The 19,599-nt window shown below is 53.7% G+C and overlaps 1 protein-coding gene across 1 annotated transcript; it reads left to right on the top strand.

Moving 5' to 3' along the window:
• Window positions 1–260: 260 nt before the first annotated feature.
• FAM3D (FAM3 metabolism regulating signaling molecule D) lies at window positions 261–17,022 on the top strand (the record flags this gene model as incomplete). The annotated part of the gene is made up of 11 exons (XM_080715379.1): window positions 261–326; window positions 421–470; window positions 2,070–2,158; window positions 2,265–2,372; window positions 5,296–5,322; window positions 7,943–8,060; window positions 9,332–9,390; window positions 11,485–11,535; window positions 13,490–13,574; window positions 14,491–14,617; window positions 16,933–17,022. 11 exons carry the CDS (start codon window positions 261–263, stop codon window positions 17,020–17,022), a joined length of 870 nt encoding a protein of 289 aa, XP_080571505.1.
• Window positions 17,023–19,599: the final 2,577 nt, after the last annotated feature.

Below are 19,599 nucleotides of genomic sequence, written 5' to 3'. Positions count from 1 at the left end.
AAAGGGCCTAGGGTGCTGCCCCCTAGTGGTTTTTCTGTGCTGGCCAGCCCAGCATGGGGAGAGAGGGAGGACAGATGAATAAAACGGATGGATGGATGGATGGATGGATGGATGGATGGATGGATGGATGGATCAATGGGTAGCTGAGTGAATAAATCAAAACCTCCAAGAGACACTGCCCACCAAACTGTACCTTATTCTACTTTCTAACCTCTGCACTCAAAAAAGACTTGGTAAGCTGAACACAGTGTTCCAGGGGCATGAGGAAAGGAAAGGGCAGTAGAGCAGAGAGGAGAGGGGAGAGCTGCCATGTTCCCAAGCCGGGGGTGAGGGCCAACTGGAAGAGCCCGGGGCTCCTCGGGGGCGCCTGCCCCTTGACCTTCAGGGTCCGCTTCCCACTTGATTTTCCTCTCTCCGTAGGTGAAGGCCGAGCCCAGCTGCCCTCCACCCGCACAGGATGAGAGTGTCAGGTAGGCAGGCTCGAGGGCCCCAGCTCAGGCCTGAGGTTCCTGTTGGGTCCCTGTTCTGTCTTTACTGTCTGTCCATTATGGATTCAGAGTGCTCTGGTGTATCTGTTCTCAAATGGCCCAGCCATAATTCCAGGAGGAAACCAATCCAGGGGGACTTGGAAGAACGCACATGGCAATCCTGCCTCCAGGCTAAGGGCTGGAGAAACTTCCACAAAGGCCACCTGGGATTGTGAGGTTGGACCCCATCTTGGAAACACTGGTCTTGGCTGGAAACTAGAGACAGAATATCTACCTCCAGAGCGTTGTTTAGAATCCTCAAACCACCAGGCTACGCATGAGCAAGATGAAGGCTTTCAAGGCCACACCCTCGTGCCATACTTTGGAAAGCCGAGGCACCGAACATAAATGCTCACAACAGCTCACATCATAACAAACAGTTATGAGGAGTCAGGAGCATTGGTTTTGGAGTCAGCTTATTTCTCTGAGGTCACACCCCACTTCTGTCACTTACTAGCCAAGTGACCATGGGAAAGCAACTGCCTGAGCCTCAGTTTCCTCATCTGTAAAATGGGGGTGATCGGTAGCATCAAGCACGATGGGTGGGAGTAAGGATGAATTGAGATGATGTACTTAAAGCTCTTTGAACAGTGCCTGTCATGTAAGCACCATTGTATGAAGTCCTGGGATGTTCTGGGGCCCAAGGCCATGCCAGACCCTGCCCCACCCCACAGGATCCAGGGGCTGAGCTGAGGGCCAGGGAGCAGGGAAAAGTTGGCAGGGGTCAAAGCAGAAGGTCAGATTTGATTCAGAAACAGCATGGAAGGCTGAGGCTGTAGCTCAGTGGTAAGTGCTTGCCTAGCATGCATAAGTCCCTGGGTTCAATTCCCAGTACCACAAAGAAGTCAGGCAGGGTGGTAGTACATGCCTATAATCCCAGTACTTGAAAGGCTGAGACAGGAGGATTGCAGGTTCACGGAAGGCCTCAGCAAGTAGTGAGACTCTCAGCATCCTAGTGAGACCCTGTTTTAAAATAAGAACAAAACACAGGAACAGTGGGAAGGGGATGAAACCCACTTCTGGTCCCTGGGAGGCAGGGTGAGAGCTGGGGACTTGGTGGCTCATTCCTGTGTGGGACGGTGTCCCGGTGGCGGGGCTTCGGGTCAGGAGTGCTCTGACTGGGGGCCTGGAGGCCAGGAGCTATGACTTGTCTTGGAGCCGTAGTTATTGGTGGTGACTTGAAGGGGTGGTGACCTGGGCCCAGCACTATCCTCCAAGCCACCTTGGGGTCTGCCTACTGTTGATAACTGTGACATCCCTCCTAACATGCTGCGACCTTAGTGGCCAGGGGATTTCCGTGTGCACTCTGCAGCTGACCGACGCAATCTTGGAGAGGCTGAGCGCCTGCCCCAGCCCTGAGCACTGAGTACAGCCTTCCTGACTCCCATTTCAGTGCTCACTTGCCAGAGCCCACCCCTGGCCCTTCAGCTGTAGCTCTCAGGCCTCGTCTCCGTGCGCTGTATAAAACACAGACCACCAGGCCTCGTCCCTGGAGGTGGTCCCTGGAGCCAGGGAAGGGGAATTTTGATCTCTCTCTCCCAGAGGCCCCTGTGGGGAGCATGTTCATGAAAACTGGCAGCGCAATCTGACAAACACGTGGAGTCACACATGGCCCCATGGTCTGGTGCGCAGTATGGATGCTGTTTGCACTACGACAGAGGTCTGGTGAGGCTTAATGCGGGGACCTAGTGGAGGTCATGGTGGTCTTGCCTTCACTGTGGTCTCCTTGCTCTGCAGGTCTGATTCGCCTCCTGACCCTGGTCTTTGCCTTGGTTGCCACATGGGTCTTCCTCCGCAGCTATGACAGCTTCAGCGTGAAAACTCTCCGTCTGCCACGCTGGCTGAGTGAGTGGGCTGGGGGCGAAGGCAGGGGCTGCAGACCAGATTGGGGGCCCATAAGGTTTCCACCCTGCATCCTGGGGGGGGGGGGTCCAAGAGCCATGTGGCAAAATACCTGGGAGCCGGGCACCTGAGAGGAACCACAGGCTGCCAGGATGGCTGGAGCCCTGAGGAACAGAGGCTCTGGGCACCTCATGGGTTCACACCAGGGGAGGACAGAGGGAAGAGAGCACCAAGGGCAGAGGCAGCCTCACCCACCTGGAGCCAGAAGATCCCCTACACACTGCCTCTCCGCCCGGCCTCTGCTCAGACGCCAGCCTCTAGCCACAGCCTCCCCAGGGCACGCGCACATCCTCCACACCACCACCCTCCACGATAATGTTCATTTGTTCATTTCCTTGGCTATGACTTGTCTTCACTCCCTAGAATGAAAGTCTCTTGAAGGAAAGGGTTTTATTTTGTGTACGTCTATTTCTGTAGCACCTGGGACAAAGAAAGTGCCCTGTAAACATCTGAATAACTAAAGAAAAATGGGTGGGTGCGTGGGTGGGTGGTGGAAATAACAGGTGGGTGAAGAAATGGGTGAATGGACAGATGGACAGGTGAATAGATAGACAGATGAATGGATGGAATGTCAGATGGGTGGCTAAATGAATGGTTGGAGGAACTGGTAGACTGGATGGATGGATGGATGGATGGATGGATGGATGGATGAATGGATGGATGGGATGACAGGTGGGTGGGTGAGTGGATGGACAAGCTGCACTTAATCTGCCCAAATGGTCAATGGAGTGGTCTGTGGCATGGCTGTAGTGTGGACTCAAGCATTGTCTGCAGTGCAGCTTACATGTGTTCTGAGAAGACAAAAACTCAGATTTTTTTAAACCTAAAGTTCTCCTTTGAGACATGAGGATAGGAATGAGAACCCAGGTCTCTCAGATTCAAATAATTTCTGATCAAAGGAAGGAAGGAAGGGATTTATGGCTCTGGATTTGTTCTTCTGGAAGAATAGAGCCACCTCCTCTGACAGTTTTCAACATAATCTCCCATGAGCCAGGCCAGCTCTCAGCTTCCCAAGACATCAAGACACTGGTCAGTGTCATTAACCCAGCCCCATGGAGGGCCAGGGGTCCCTCATCTCATCCACTTTTCTTCAGCCACAACCCACGGCCTATATCAGGATGATTTAGATGTTTATGTAGCGGCTGGGACCACACATCCCCAGCCCCAGGGGCAAGATTTTATGGACTAGATATGGATGTAGCTGCATTTAAGCCTCAGAGCAGGGCCCAGAAGGTGCAGAGCTCAGAGTGTCTTCTACAGAAAAGCCACAGCCCAAACTGGGGCAATAGTTGAAAGGGTACCCCATGATTATTTCTCTCTTAGTACTTGACACCTGGGGTTTGACAAATCAGTGTCTCCAACTCCATCCTCAGGTATTGGGCTCTGTGAGGTCCCAGGGACCCCTCAGTGAGGAACAGGCACCCTCTGCTCATGGTCTGAGAACTGACCCACTTGGTTAGAGCAGTCACAAAACAGCAGTGCCTCGATATCACTCAGTGTCCCCAGAAGTGCTCACGCAGGGGTGTGGGCCCAGCAGGAACCAAGGCCACTGAGAGGGCTCCCCCCAGGTGCACACACCCCAGGGCATTGTTACTTAATGCATTAATATTGAAGCATATATATTACAATAGCACCAATTTATTTTTGGTATTATTATATGGATCGATCATTGGCTCCCTTGTAATCCAAATTATTTTACTTTATGCATTTAATAACTTGCAATCTATTGGAAATTAAGTGCTAAGTGTCTCAAGGGAAATGGGAATAAATTAATTTATAAGTTGTTCTGAAGCAACAAAGGGAGTCATGGCACAGACATCAGAAAATCAAGGACTCCTTTTCTGCCTGGCATATTAGGCAGGGTTTTTCAGGTGGAAATGACAAACTCCTCTATCTGCAACAAAGCAGGATGTCTCAAATCACAGAATTGGAAGTGCATGGGCAACTGGCTTCAGGTATAGCTGGATCCAGCAGCTCCCACAAAGCCTCCAGAACCCAACACCCTGGCATCCCCTATTGCTACTGAGCCTGAACAGGATGGAACCCACTTCTGTAGGCTGTCTCTTCTCCAAGACCAGCATGGTGGCTACCAGCTCTCTGAGTGTACATCTAGCTCAGCCGAAAAAGTCCCCCTCCCAGAGATCAGAGAATATGTCAACCCAGGGCTCTGTCTCCAAGAGATGTAAGATTCTATAGTGGCCCAGCCTGCGTCACTTGATACTCCTGGGGCCTTGGAGGCAGGGGCAGGGACACAGCAGGATGGATGGCACCTTGAGGACTAGCTGGAAAGTGTGACTGCATGGGACTCCCCAAAAAGGAGAGCTGCCTCCCCCTGGCGTTCCTATGTCCATGAGGCCCTGTTCTCTAGGACATACTGCCAGTATGAGGAGGGAGGGACCACGGGTAGACCACACTGGAAGATGCTGGAGTGAGCAAGGTCCCCAAAGCCTGGCGCCGGCATGGGGACTGGCCAAAGCAACAGCAGCAGCAAATGTTCCCAGGCACCGGGCCGGTCCCTCAGACTGACCTCAGCCTGGCAGGACCGCTTTGCGCCAGGGCACACCGGCACAGCTCAGCTTCTTAGCACAAGGGTTGTACTTGTGTGTTCACACGCATCTGTGTAAGTTTGTGTGCATGTACACCTGCACATGCATGTTGGTGTGTGTACACGTGTCTGCATGTGTGCATGAGTGTGTGTGTACATGTGCTTGTGTGTGAGCCGGTGACAGCAGCAATGAGAGAGGACTGCCAGCTCCCGGTGACAGCTCCCAGTGCTGCTGAGAAGTCCCTCTTCCCACGGCCAGCCCCAGCCGCCCCTCAGGGGCCCCAGTGACTTCCCTGACCACATCTGTCTTCTCTCCTGCAGGCTTCACTCACCAGGAGGCCGAGGCTGGTGAGTACCCAGACCCCATCTGCCTAGGGTTGGGAGGACAGGCTCAACTGTCTCCCTTCCTAGCCCCTAACAGCCCAGACCACACCTGGTCCTGCCTCACCTCCCCAAAACCCACTGATGCATAGTGCCAGGGGCCCCCAAGACCAGCAGGAGGGGGTTCGGGCTGTTTGCTGTGGTAAAAACACCAAATATGAGTCAGGCATGGTGGCACACCTGTAATCCCAGCACTTGAGAGGCTGAGATGGGAGAAGCACAGGTTTGAGGCCGCCCTCAGCAACTTTGAGACTTTCAGCAACTTAGTAAGACCCTATTCAGAATAAAAGAGCTGGGGTTCAGCTCAAGGTGGAATGCCCCTGGGCTCAGTACCCAGTACCAAAAAGGCCACCAAGCATGCCTTGAGTTGGGAAAGTGCTCCAGCAGGCCCCTCCATCCACAGCACAACACGGTGGTGACTGCAGAGGCCACAGTGCCAGGGACAGGTTTTTCCCTGACGAGAAGGGAACAGAAGCCTGGCACACTGTGGGATTATAGAAAGCAAAGACTATGTACACTAACACACACCACTCACCCACATCCCTAACGCTGTCTCCATGCAGCCTCGCCAGTCATACTCTGTAGCAGATAGACTCACAGCAGCTCAGTGCTGAAGAGACAGGCATCATCTGCTAGGGGAAACACAAACATGCCTGCTGCCTCCCACCCTGCCAACTCCCTTGACAGACATCACTAATCAAGCCCCACATCCTTCCCCTCCAGACCTACAGGCAGCCTTGAGAGTTTTATCACTAAGCTTCTCACAGAAGGTCAAAATTGACAACTAAGAGGAAACTTATTTGGCCACCCCAATCTAAGCCAACTCCCTGATTCCACAGTTGGCAGAGGCAGTGAGAGAGACTTCTGGCAAGTTGTGGAAGACCAGTGTAGTGTCCTGACTGCTCTCTCCGGATGGCACAGCAGCTCTGATCCCTGAACAGGAGGGCTGGGGTTCCAGAGAGCTTGGGCCTCAGGGATTGGAGCAGCTGGTGGATTGGGGTGGCCAGAAAGCAAATCCAGCTCCCAGCCATCATCCCTTCAGACAATGCCTGACTGTGAGGCTGAAAGGTCATAAAATCAATCCCAGGAAGGCTTGCACATGTGGGCTCTTGGCACCAGGCTCCCAGGCTCTAGCAAACTCTAGGTGGTCCCCAAGCCAGCATCAGCTGTCTCTGCACAAGCAAGAACCTCTGGTCTCTAGAGGCAGCCCAGTGCCTCTCCTCAGCACAGCCCCTCTGAGCCCCCACACCCAGCCCTTGCTCTCTGAACACATGGCCTGCTCTGAGCTCAGGCACCCATCAAGTGGGCATGAACCCCATCAGGGCAGGGAGCCTAGGGCAGGCCTTCCCCAGAGATCATCTGGACTTTCTAACTTAAACCAGAGGCAGCCCTAGTGTGGGCTGAGCTCATACTAAGGACAGCTGTGAGCTGTCCCTGCTCAGAGCTACCCTCAGCCTGCTGGCCTATAGGAGCTGTCCCTCTGACCATATGCCCCTCCCATCTTACAGCTCAAGCCAGCCAAAGGCTACCTTGGAGATGTCCTGAGCATTTACTATGCATCAGGCCCAGGAGTTACTGGGATAACTTAGTGAATAATCACAAAGTGCTTGCCATCATGCCCGCACCTCCTAGCAAGGCCATAGGTTTACTCCAAAGCCCACTCAGCGCAGCTGCTCTGTGCCCAGCATCAGCAGGGAGAGCGCCCCATCACCACCACATCCTATCTCTGACTCCATGTTTACCTGGTCCTCCCTGATCCTGCCTTTCCCACTGGCACATCATATCACGCTAAAAAGCATCTCTAGGATAAATCAGAGCCAGCCAGGCCAGGAGCATGGCTGTCCCAGCTCTCAGGGGGCCATCCACAATTCCTACCAATCACAGGCCTCCTAGCCAAGCCTAGCCACTCAGCAACCACACAGTTACCAGAGGTGCACAGTGGGCCTGCGGACAGCGGACAGCACGGGCACCAGGCAGGGCAGCCCCCACCTCCCACCTGCTACCTGTAGTGTCCAGGTCTGGCACTTAAATTCTCAGTAAACCAATGGTGAGTGAATGAATTGTAAGAATAGCCAACACGCACTGAGTGCCCACATGTTCCCCAAGATGACCCCATGGGAAAGATTCCCTGGTTACAGTTGAGAAGATGAGATACAAAGAGTTCTCCAAAGGAGACAAGCAAGGGCGAGACGCCTGGCCACCAGGAGGCCAGCAGGTTGTGAGCAGGGCCTTGGGGAGCCCAAGAGGCTGCTGTGGCCCTGGAGAGCTGTTCTCAGGAAGGCCCTTCCTCCTGGTGACTCTGGTTGTCACCCACCACTCACTGCTCCTCACATTTTGGACGTGCTGGGTTGGAGCTATGATGGGAAGCCTGAAAATTTATTCTGGGGTGCCCGGACACAGCCAGTGGCCCGTGTGCTTCGTGGTCAGTGAAGGCATCTCAGAGCCCAGAGAGGCCAAATTTCCCAGATTCGGGGGGGCGGGAGGGCTCCTCCCGGAAAAGGCTGTCCAGCTCATTCTGAGATGGCCTCCTGGCCCGGCCCTGGCCCTTCCCAGGCTGCTGCCCCCTGAGGCTCACCTGTCCCTGCAGGGGCCGTGAAGACCAAGTGTGGCCTCAGCAAGCCCTGTCCAGCCAACTTCTTCGCGTTCAGAATCTGCAGTGGAGCAGCCAACGTCGTGGGCCCCTCCATGTGCTTTGAGAATGAGATGTGAGTATTTGAGAATGAGGTGTGAGTACCCTGGGCCATGCTGCTGCCCTTGCATTTCTTATATCATTCATTCATTCATTCATTCATTCATTCATTCATTCATTCATCTATTCATTTAAAAATCCAGGCTCCAAGATCATACCTTTGCTGACTTCCTCTAACTCCTGGTAAGAAAGTCACAAATAGCACTAACCCAACAGCCCTGGCACCCTGCTGAGGGCTTCCCAGCACCTCCTCATTCACACCCTCACACACACACACACACACACACACACACACACACACACACACACCTGGGGCGCGGGGCTGTTATTGTCCCCACTGTAAAGAGGGGAAGGTAAGGTCCTCCTGCCCAGCCCAGGTTTAAACTTGGTCTGAGCCAAGCATCCAAGCCCACAGGTAGCCAGCACCAGAGCCTCCACCCTGCACGGGAGGGAGACTGTACCTGCTATAATCCTGGCTTTGTCCTACACAAGACAGGTGGGCATTTATGGCAGGATTCTGAGCCCAAGTAGAATTTGCTTAGGCAAAACAAAGAACTTACTGATTCGTTTACCTGAAAGGTCAGTGGTAGCAGGTTTCAGCATCGGCAGGATCCAGGGAGTTCTAGCTATTTATAAGGCCTATTACACAGTCTTTATCTCTGCTTTTCGGTCTGTTAGCTATGTTCTTTTCCACTGAAAATGAATTTCTCTTTGTGCCCAGAAGAGAGACCCCGCTCAGTGCCCTGTTGGGTAGAGCTTTTCTCCCTGAGGGAAGCTTCCCTGTAAAACTCCCAGGCAGGATCCTCTGGCTAGCCTGGGTCACATGACTGTGCCCCCAATCACTGTGGCCAGGGAGACGACTTGCCCTGCTCCTCCAGGCCTGAGAGAAAGGTCGGTCTCAGGAGCCACCTGGCCGGATAGGGGCACAGAACAGCTCTCCCAAGGAGAGCTGTGGTGTGGATGTAGGGGAGCATGGCCGTGCTACACATGGGAACCCAGACACCCAGCACATCAGTGGCATCCTGGGTTCCATCTCCTGGCAGCCTAGGGAAGTGGGCTAGCTTGCCTCTAGCACCCTGGAGCCCCAGCAAGGACCCTGCCTCTTCTCTGAGCCCAAATGTGCCACAATCAACTACCTGGTAGGTTGCTACCAGGAAAAAAGATGCCAGCTATCCCAGGTTTCCTGGTGTGCCACATGGGCCTCAAAGAGTTCGCCTTTGAGAAGCAGAGCGTGTGGCCCACGCTCAGCACCAACTGCTGTGTTTTGTTTTCATTCTTCATCTTTAGCATCATGAGTCCCGTGAAGAACAACGTGGGCAGAGGCCTGAACATCGCCCTGGTGAATGGTGAGTTACAGATGGTCCCTGCCGCACTCAAAACCCAGGTGGGGCTGTGTCCTCCCTTACCAGCCTGGGCTCAGTCCCTGCTGCCCGCCCACTCAGGTCCTGCGAGCTCAGGAGCTGAAGCGCGGCTGGCCTAGGGGCCAAGGTCTTGGAGGAGACCCCAGGAGGCGCACAAGGGGGACAGAGGGTCTTTCTGGCTGAAACCCAGAAGCAGCAGCAGGAAGAGGCAATGCCGAGAGCAGCAGGGCAGGGAATGAGGAACTAGGCGCCCTGCTAGCAAGTGTGAATTTGAAGCTCAGGGGAGGGCACTCCCATGGAAAGCCTTGTGCAGGGCCTGAGAGGCCAGCCCGAATTCCAGAAGCCTCCTTTCAGCTTGGAATGTGGATGCTGGAGACAGGGAGGCCCTGGAGGCCGTCTTAATTGCCAGGTATCTCCAGCAGGTGATAAATGGGAGGCCAGGCCTGGAGGGAGGGTTTATAAGGTCAAGTAAGGACCAGGTGGTGTGGCCCCAGCCAAGCCCTCCTCTCTGCCGCCACCCTTAGTCAGGGAATTGGACCCTTTCTCTGGCTTTAGGGGATATTTCCTGGGACAAAGGTCAGGGCAGATGGGGGATGGGTACTAGGGATGCTCAAGAGAGTAAAAACAAGCTTGTGGCAGGTGGGAAAGGAGCCTGGCCTGGCCAAATCCAGGGCCCTGCACTGGAAGCCATTTTCCCCTCTGCCAAGAAATCCTGCTGGGCTTTGTGGAGATGAAGGCCTGGAATGAAGGGAGTCCTGGCCAAGTCCCAGGCTGGGGCCGGCAAGGCAGGACACCAAGCCCCTTGACCATTGCCTGGGCCTACAGCCTTTGTGGCTCCAGCCTCCTCAGGAATGGAGGCCCCTGCCTCCCGGACAGGTGTGGGACCCCTCAGGCCAGCCAGAGACTGCAACCTCAGCCTCGGTCATCTCCCCGGGGTTGTGGGAAATGGTTCCAGCTGCAGAGGACACAGCTGAAACCTGCAACCTGGGGAGCCTCTCTTCCCCCAAACAAGCCGCCAGCTGTGAAGCCCTCTACACACCCTCCTGGCTGGCATCCCTGTCTCTCACAAAGCCAAGAAGACCCAACATGATAATGGTGCCCAACATGATAATGTGCACCAGCGAGTTTCTCTAACCCACTGCCAAGCTAGAACGATGTGCTCAGCATCTCCACCTCCCAGCTAGGGAACAGGCTCAGAAGAAATGAGCAGCTTGCCCACGGTCACACCCACAGCATCATCTGATCTGACCTCAGAGCTGGCCAACTCCATGTCTTACCTTTGGGCTGGACTACCAACCTGGACTATAAGCGTCTCCAGACATATTCACGGAGCCCCCTGAGGGACAGCTATGGGATGCCCAACAAGTCACCTCCAGGGTCCTCAGCTATGTGATGATCCAGAACAACAAAAGCATTGCTAAAATCAATTCTATTTTTTGTTTTGTTTTAGTTTATTTTGGGGGTTGGGTAGGAGGGTTGTTTGGGGTTTTGGTTTTGATTTTCTGGTGCTGGGGATAGAACCCTGGGCCATTCTACCTCTGAGCTACACTTCCAGCCTTCTTTTATTTTTTATTTTGAAACAAGGTCTTACTAAGTTTTTGAAGTCTAACTTGTCAAGGCTGTCCCTGAACCTACAATCCTACTGGGATTACAGGTATGCGCCAACACAACTGGCTTGATCAATGGTCCTTAACCTTTTTGTGGGTAGAGAGTCCTCTAAGAAACAGCTCAGACTGTGCTACCCACCTCTCACCCCAATTCCAGGAAAAAAAACCACAAAGTAGCAGCTTCTAGGGTCCATAGATCCCCTTCCAAGGACCTCCAAGTGAAGCTCTACACTGACGCCACGTGGCTTCATGAATTTGGAGGGTCTGCTAGGTGAGGCCCTTAGACCTAAGTACAGAAGCCACTGCGCACCAGCTTCGGGAAGCCACAGCTGCCATCTCTGCTGCAACAGCGCCATGCAACCTTCCCTGAGAACATGCTTTTGCCACAAAACCCAGTCACCATGTTTAGCAAAATGAGCGCCAGAATGGCTCAGGTTGTAGGAAGTAATTATTCTGTTCTACTGTCCACCAGGAACCACAGGGCAGGTGCTGAAGAAGAATTACTTCGACATGTACTCCGGAGGTAGGCCCCTGCTGTGGGCACTGCCCTCGTGGGCTGGGAGCAGTGGGCACAGGCGCAGGGCCCAGCTGGTCCCACTGCCCTCCTGAGGTCTGCGAGGGGCTCTCCCAAATGCAGATTCTGAAACAAGGATTCAAGTGCAATGGTCCATTTGAAAGACATTCCAGGAAGTGTCCACGGGGTGGTGGGGAGGAGAGACAAAAGGAGAAGGGTGCAGCAGGGAGCTCTAGCTAGCCTCTGAGCCAGCAGCCCCGGGTCCAGAGACAGCCAGGAGGCCAGGAGGGGGGACGCTCCCCTAATTCTCTCACCTCAGAGAGTATGTGGGCGCTGGAAGTCAGAGAGACCTAAGGCAAAGAAATACGGGGGGGGGGGGCAGGGAGCACAGGGCCTAGGTGTGTGTGCACCACCATGGGATGAGAAGGATGAGACACCGGGCCTGGTCAGTAACCCACCCAAGGTCTGCCAAAAGACAGCACTTCACTTTAGGGTCACAGGGAATCTCTAGAGGACCCACGGCCAGGTGGGGCCTCCTGAGGGCAAGAAAGGACCTCTGTGAGGCTTGATGTCTGCTTCTCTCTAGATGTCTTTTCTTCTCTTATGCACAGATAGGCTGTTTGAGCGTCTCTGCACCTGGCTGCCCTAGGCAAGGCCCTGGCCTCCTTAGTGTAGTGGGACACGGCGCTGACCCCTGGGCCGGACTCCCAGACATCTAAATTCCCAACACCAGTGTGGCCAGTGGTTAGAGGCTCTGCCACCACGGACTAGTAATGTTTTTCTTAAAAGGTCCAGTGTTTTCATTTTGTAGTGGATCTCACAGATTATGAGGCCAGATCTTCTAACAGTTTCTAATTTCTTTACAACACATTTAATGTATGTCCAAAGTTTTTGTTGCCTCTACCTTTACAAAGATGATAGGAGCAGGCACTGCTCACCTTTGCTCACCTTGGCTTGTCCCGCTTTAACCTCTGGCTCCATTTCCAAACTTCAGCTACTCAGGAGGGGTGTGTGTGTGTGTGCGTGTGTGTGTGTGCGTGTGTGTTACTAGGGGTGGAACCCAGGGGCACTCGACCTCTGAGCTACACCCCCAGCCCTATTTTTTTATTCTTTATTTTGAGAAAGGTCTCACTAAGTTACAGAGAGCCTCACTAAGTAGCAGAGGCTGTCCTTGAACTGTGATCCTCCAGTCTCAGCCTCCCAAGTACTGGGAAAGGAGGCTCATTCTTAAGTTGCCCCATATTTATTTTTCTTTAAAGTAGCTCATGGGGTTTTTTGTTTTGTATTGTTTTTCTTTAACCTAAACAGATATATCTTAAAAGGAAACTATCACTGCCCTAGGTAGAAAGCCATTTTTGCTTGTTATGCAGGGAAGGTGACAATCAAAGTAACCATAATGGGAAGAGATCTGCGTATTTGTGGAGAACTCACACACCTTTGCTAGTGCTGAAATAGGTCCAGTCAGCAGACTTGCAAGTCTAGGGTGTTGAAGACACCAACGGAGCTTTGCTCCCTGGTGCCCCAGAGTGTGGGGCTCCTGTTCTCTCCCACAGGTCTCAGTCCTCTGAGTCAGAACAAACAATCCGGGCATGCACCAGTGTGGAAGAGGGTGAGGAGTTGTGCGAACAGCCCAGAGCTCCTGAGAGATGAGGGTGCTTGGTCCCTGGGGAGAGGTCCAAAAGGGACCTTCTACCAGTGGTTCTTATGCCTGGCTGCACATGACAGCACCCTAGGGACTTTAAAATGCCAGTGCCCAGGAGCCACCCCAGACCCCTGAGTGAGGGCCCCTCACCATGCTCACGGTTTCCCACCCCAGGATGCTACCTCCCTCTGCTGCCCGGCTCCCAAGCTCTGTACCAGCCGCCCAGGCCACTCCTGAGCCACTAGGTCAGTAGACGAGAATGGCAGTGATCAGTAGTCACTGCCCCTAGTGACCAGCACCCCACTTTTCTCCTTTCCCTAGATGCCAAACTCCTGGCGAAATTCCTTGCAGAAATCCAGGAGGGCATGCTGGTATTGGTGGCCTCCTACGATGACCCAGGGACCAAGTAAGTGGGAACTTCAGCTTGCCAAATGCATGGTGATGTAAACCAAATGCCTTCTACCTCCCCACAGCGCCACGCCCTGGTAACCTGTGTGAAGGAAGTACGCAGCTGAGTGCACAGGCAGGCGCTGGGGGAGACAGCCCACTTCGTTACCTCGGTGACTGACCCTCCCCTGCCTGATAGCAGTTGGCTGGTTGCAGAAATTATAACACAGGGTGGGCTGGGGATGTAGCTTAGTGGCTGAGTGCTTAGCCTGCACAAGGCCCTCGGTGCAACCCCCTGCACCACAAATAAAAAATATGTATAGAACACACAGCGATCGATGATGTTTTATATACACACATAGGAAGATATACTGCACCAAAAGTGATGGTGTAGGAAACATCTGAGGACACAGAAGAACGCTTGCCCTTTAGTGCTGAGAAAATACAGTCCACCATCATGTGCTCAAAACATCAGTCAACGACGAATGACCCCATAAAATGAGGTCCTTAGCAACATGGCGGCCGCCTGGGCTTGGATGTATACACTGCCACATTCACACGACATGTACATCACCTGCAAAGACATGTCAGAGCATCCCCACCCTGGAGCAACTCGGGGCTGTGGCTGATTCACCCTGATTTTGGCACAGCAGGGGTGCGACTATTTTTCTGTCACTTTTTAGTGGCATCTCTGTTTTCTAGATGCATGTGCATTGTGTTTGTAAATAGAGCCGTGCTGTTTTAACACCCACCTGAGGCCCTTCCAGAGAGGAAGCCTCGGGCCCCTCGGGCCCGTCTAGCCCATGTTCTCTGGGCACCGTAAGGCAGGTGCTGCCCATAGCAGAGGGCAGGCACACCCGAGGCTCGCCCTGCTCCTGCCTCAAGGCCCTGCAGCCCATCGCAGCATCCTCAACACCATTTCCTGCCCTCTGCAGAATGAACAACGAGATCAGGAAGCTCTTCTCCAGCCTGGGAAGCTCCTACGCCAAGCAGCTGGGCTTCCGGGACAGCTGGGTCTTCCTAGGTGCCAAAAACCTCAAGGATAAAAGCCCCTTTGAACAGGTGGGCTCCTAGCTGCCTCCCTCCTGCAGGGAGGGGTTGAGGGTGCTGGGGTTGGTGGGTGGCGAGGGCTGGGGGCAAGGGCAGGTGCTTGCCATGGCTTCGCCCTTGGGAGGAGGCTCTGTGAGGCCATTCTCTCCAATTCAGGGCAGTCCAGTTGGCCAGGCTCCGGTAGGCAGCTGCCTTGACCATTTTGCAAGGGGTGGGCGAGATATAATGCATAAGTACATGGAAAATACCCAGAAAAGAAGGAATGGAGGGGAGAAGGACAGAGGAAAGCAAGGTGCAGAGGAGAAAGAAAGAAGGGTGGGGATGAAGCTGTGCCTTGGAGCAAGGGGAGCCAGAGCGGGGCAGCCCCTCCCTCCCCCAGCCTCAGTCTCCCCTTCTGTAAAGGGAGGTCTGTGAACCAGCAGGGCCCTGGTCCTCTCTAAGCTCCTTGGGGAGAGAGTGGACTTACAACATGAGGGGACACTGGGAGCCCCTCCTAAGTGTGTGGACGATTCGGGAAGGATTCCCAATATGTGGTTCTGCAGTCACGCTCCGGGGATAGCCCTAGTCTGCAGGGTCTGGGGCTCATGTGTGGAGTTTAAGGAATGCTTATAGGAAGGAGGGAGTGGACAGAGGTTGGGGGACCCCAGGAAATGCTGTGCCTTCTCCCCTGCCAGGGGCTGCCCTGTCTCTATACATACCCTGCTCAGAGCAATTCTGGAAACTGGGGAGAAGGGACCACCTTCTGCAGCAGAGTGTGGCTGTCCAGCGCAGCCAGGTCCAGGGTGGGGGGGCCAAGGCCAAGGATTCTGCCATGCCTGGCACTGAGGATAGTGTGGGCTCTGACCAGAAGGCAGCGGGTAGCCATGGAGGATTGCAGAGGAGAGTGGCACAATGAGACAGAAAATAAGAAAACCTGCTCTGCTTCGGATCACAATAAAGTAGCTACAATTTGTATCTCAACTCCAGACAAAAGCCCAGAGCCTGGGAGGGCTGCTTGCTTGCTTGCTCCGATCTTGAACAAGCTGGAAGGCGAGTGCCTTTCTCATTCAGGTCTCCTCACACACACAAAGGCTGTCTGTCCTTAGGGTGGTCTCGCTGGCTGGGTACAGAGAACGCCGTCAAGGGAGGCAGAGGCAAACATAGGCCCACTGGGCAACCTGGCAGGATGGGCTGTGAGAGGCAGAGCGGGCCCTGCAGGGAACCGCCATGGGGCTGGAAGGGGCCTGCTTATTGTCTGGAAATCCTGATTTGGTTTGCAATGCATGTTCTTAAAAAGACATACTGAGCTAGTTAGAAATTATGTCTTACAGCCAGGCACCGTGGCGCATGCCTATGATGCCAGTACTCGGCAGACCAAGACAGGAGGATCACAGGTTTGAAGCTAGCCTTGGCAAATTAGCAAGGCTCTCAGCAGCCTCCTGGTGGGAATGTAGGGCCTGGGCAGGGCTCTGCAGACAGACTGGAGCTCTGTGGCTGGGCAGGTGCTGTCCCTCCCCAGAGTGAAGTCCAGAGCCATCCAAAGTGGGCAGAAAGCACACCAGAAGAAAGAAACAGAAGGAAGGGAGAAGGGAGGCAGGAGGGGGAGGAGGGAATAGTGCTGTGCTCGCCCCATCCTTAGGACAACTAATGGGACTCAGTGCCCAGAGACCACCATGACACCAAAGCCAACGTGCCCTCCACCCCCAGGCAGGGACACCGGGAGGGCGGTGCTGAGGATGCCTTTTCTTCCTAAGTGACTGGCCTCCGTGGTTTCAGCGGTGGATTCTGCCACTCACCTTGTGCTTTCACAAGCACTCTTGACTGCACTTAATTTTGATATATTTAGTGTTGGTAATCATTAGAGCTCCACAGGGCCCCGCCACCTGCCAGCTGGTGAGCACAGGCAGTGATATCAGTGCTGTGCCTCGGTTTCCCCATCTGTAGCACAGGATGGTGACAGCACACACTTTGTAGGGCTGTCGCGCAGGTTAAACATCCAGTGGGATTTTGAATTGTGCCTAGTATACAGCCAGTGCTCAAGAATTGCTAGGATCCTACTGTTTATGGACACCATTGTTCTTGTTATTTGGGGTAGTCTAGAGTGGCTGATGGGGACTTGGGAGGAGGAACTGAAGTCCCCCAGCCCCGCCCTGTTCTTGGTAACAGGCCGCTGGCCCCATTCCTGAGCCTCGGGGAGGCTGCTGCCCCGCTCCAGGCCTCCTGTTTCCCCATCTGTGGAATGGGGCTTCAGCAAGAACCCCATTAGTGAGTTATTTCATTGTTAAGTGCAATGTTTGTGTGGCTCCTAAACAGCCCCCCAAATCTCCACACCTCTCTCCTCTCTCTAGTTCTTAAAGAACAACCCAGAAACGAACAAGTATGAGGGGTGGCCAGAGCTGCTGGAACTGGAGGGCTGTGTGCCCCAGAAGACATTTTAGGGTGGCCATGGCCCCAAGAGACTCCTGCCTGACGTGGGAGCCCGAGACAAGGACGCTGGAGCCGGCAGGAGAGGACCTCAGAGGAGGAGACCACATGGGAAGCGGGCTGTCCCTCTGCCTGGACTGCCTTCCATCTACAGATTCGGGCCCTCCCACTGCCCTGGGGTGTCCAGCCAGGGAGGCCGCCCCATCCTTATGGGACAGGTGTGTTCTTGCTGGGGATGGCCGCTGGATAGTACCAAGGAAGGACCGGCCACCCACACTTGAGCTAAATTAAATTTTATTTTCACTGGTCTTGAATGAGCTTTCTGGCCACTCACATCACCTCGTTTCTCCCTGGAAATGAACCAGTCCAAACTCAGCTTGGGCCATGGGTCTGGAAAAGGCTACTGACAGCCTGGGGCTTGCTGTTAGGTAGCTGTGACAGGGCTCAGTTTCAGAGGGATCACATTTAAGTGTGCAAGAAATCTTTGGTGAGAGGCAGGAAAGAGGAGGCCAGAATACAGGACACAGGAATATTGTCATAGCCAGCCACTGGACAAGAGCTGGAGGAAACCCAGAGCTGGAGACGCAGAGGAAGCTGGCAGACAGGGACTGTGTGGAGAGCTGCCACAGCCCGGAGCAGCTCCTGGGATGCCTCCTGCCCTGCTTAGCTTGGGCTCCCTGGAGCAGACCCAGAGACAAGGATTCAAGTGCAGGCTGTTTATTTAGCAGGTGACTCCAGAAAACACCATGGGGGAGAGAGCACATGAGACCGGAGAGGGAAGGTGTGTTTCCTCGTGGCTACCACCAGGGTGGCAAGAGCTGGGCCCCAGCAGGACCCTGGAGGCACCTTGTAACACACACCTCAGAGATGCCCTCCTTGGGGGAGGAGCAGGTATTATCACCCCACCTCTGGGCAGTCACTTGTTGAGGGCTGCCAGTGTTGGGGTGATGCAAGTTCCTGGTGCCTCATCTCTGCCCCACATAGAGAAGAGTGGCCATCCTCAGCTTCACAGTGAGCCTCTGGTGAAGAGGTTTCTGTTACAGTTTTGAGAGATGTTACTGTTTGAGGACTGTCCCCAAGGACCTTTGTTAGACCCCTGGGAATAATTCCCCACAAACACAAAAACACAAAAACCACAGGTTCTTGTCCTGAGCTAAGGATAAATATGCAATAGCCCTGACTTTTATACTTTTTTATTTTTGGAAACAGGGTCTCTTAAGCCAGCGTGGCTGGCTCCGAACCTGTGCGATCCTCCTGTCTCCGCCTCCCAGGGATTACAAGCGTGCGCCACCACACCCGGCTCACAAACAGATTTCTTTTACAGGGGGCCAGTAACAGCCTAGTTGGTTGGAGACTAATCTGGCAGCACTAGGACCCTGTGAATCCCATGCCGCTGGACTGCATCTGGGATGGTCAGGCTTTCTTAGCTGCCTAGAGTTGTCAAACATGCTTAGCTAATTGCCTCTGGCCTCTGGGAGTTCGAGGCCACTGGGCGCTTGAACTGCCAGGGTTTACAGACCAACAGGGCACACATGACCATGGTTGGTAATGGCCACACTTCCTAGGGGCTGCGCTAGAAGCAAGCTGGCTTACCTCCCTAGAACCCATTTCCCATTGCCGGAAAAAAACCTCACTGCCATTTAGAAATGGGTGCTGGCTGGTATCTCCTGTTTGGGGAGTTTTCTGGAGGTGAGCTATGGGCATTTCTTTTTAGATTTAACAGTTTACAGAGCTTTTAAAAGAGTGTGCCATCTTTGATGTGAGCAGAATGGACGGGCAGTCATTGGGCCTATCAAGCCTACACTATTTAAAGGGAAATGTTCCCCTCCCTTGGAGATTCTGCCCTGGCTAGTCCATGGCAGGGGGGTCTCCACGGTTCCAAAGAGCCCATTGGCGCCAGCAATCAAGTCATCCACCAGGATCTGGTCCCATTTGGGGGAGGGTTACTGACCTTTAAGATGCAGTGACCTCTGGGCCACCGTTGGCTTGAAAGAGCCCTGTGTGGGCGCCAAAGACATTACGGTTTGGCGCCCTTAGCACAGGGAAAGCTAGAGCTTAGAGTAAAGCACCACGCCACAGAGTGACACAGTGGGACGACCCGAGACAAAGCCCCGCGTGGGCGCCAGATATGTTATGGTTTTGAGAAGATGTTACAGTTTTGGAAACTGTCCCCGGGGACCTCTGTTAGGCTTCCGGACACAATTTTCCTCAAAACGCACAAAAAATTTAAAAAGCACGGGTTCTTGTCCTGAGCTAAGGATAAATATACAATAGCCCGGACTCTTGCTGAAGATTTAAAGAAGTTTATTAAAAAGATAGAAATACAGAAGACAGTTACTTTGAACGAAATCACCGAAAAATCCCTGGATGCAGAGTATTCTTATAACCAGCCTTCAACCAGGTTTGCGACAGGTCCTTTGATATGTGATATCCTGCCCCATCTTTAGCCCAGGTATCCTGCTCTGTCTCTGACCCAACCAGATCCACCCACTCTGAGGCAGGGGGGGCAGCTCTGACTCCACTACAGACCCCCACACCTTTTGTTACACTCCAAAACGTGTTAAGTTGCTTATCCGGAATCTGGGATTTCC

The sequence above is a fragment of the Muscardinus avellanarius genome, assembly GCF_963383645.1.
Source record: "Muscardinus avellanarius genome assembly, chromosome: 18".
NCBI classification, from domain to species: domain Eukaryota; kingdom Metazoa; phylum Chordata; class Mammalia; order Rodentia; family Gliridae; genus Muscardinus; species Muscardinus avellanarius.
The sequence above is the reverse complement of the archived record's forward strand: the minus strand, read 5'-3'. Positions and strand labels throughout refer to the sequence as shown.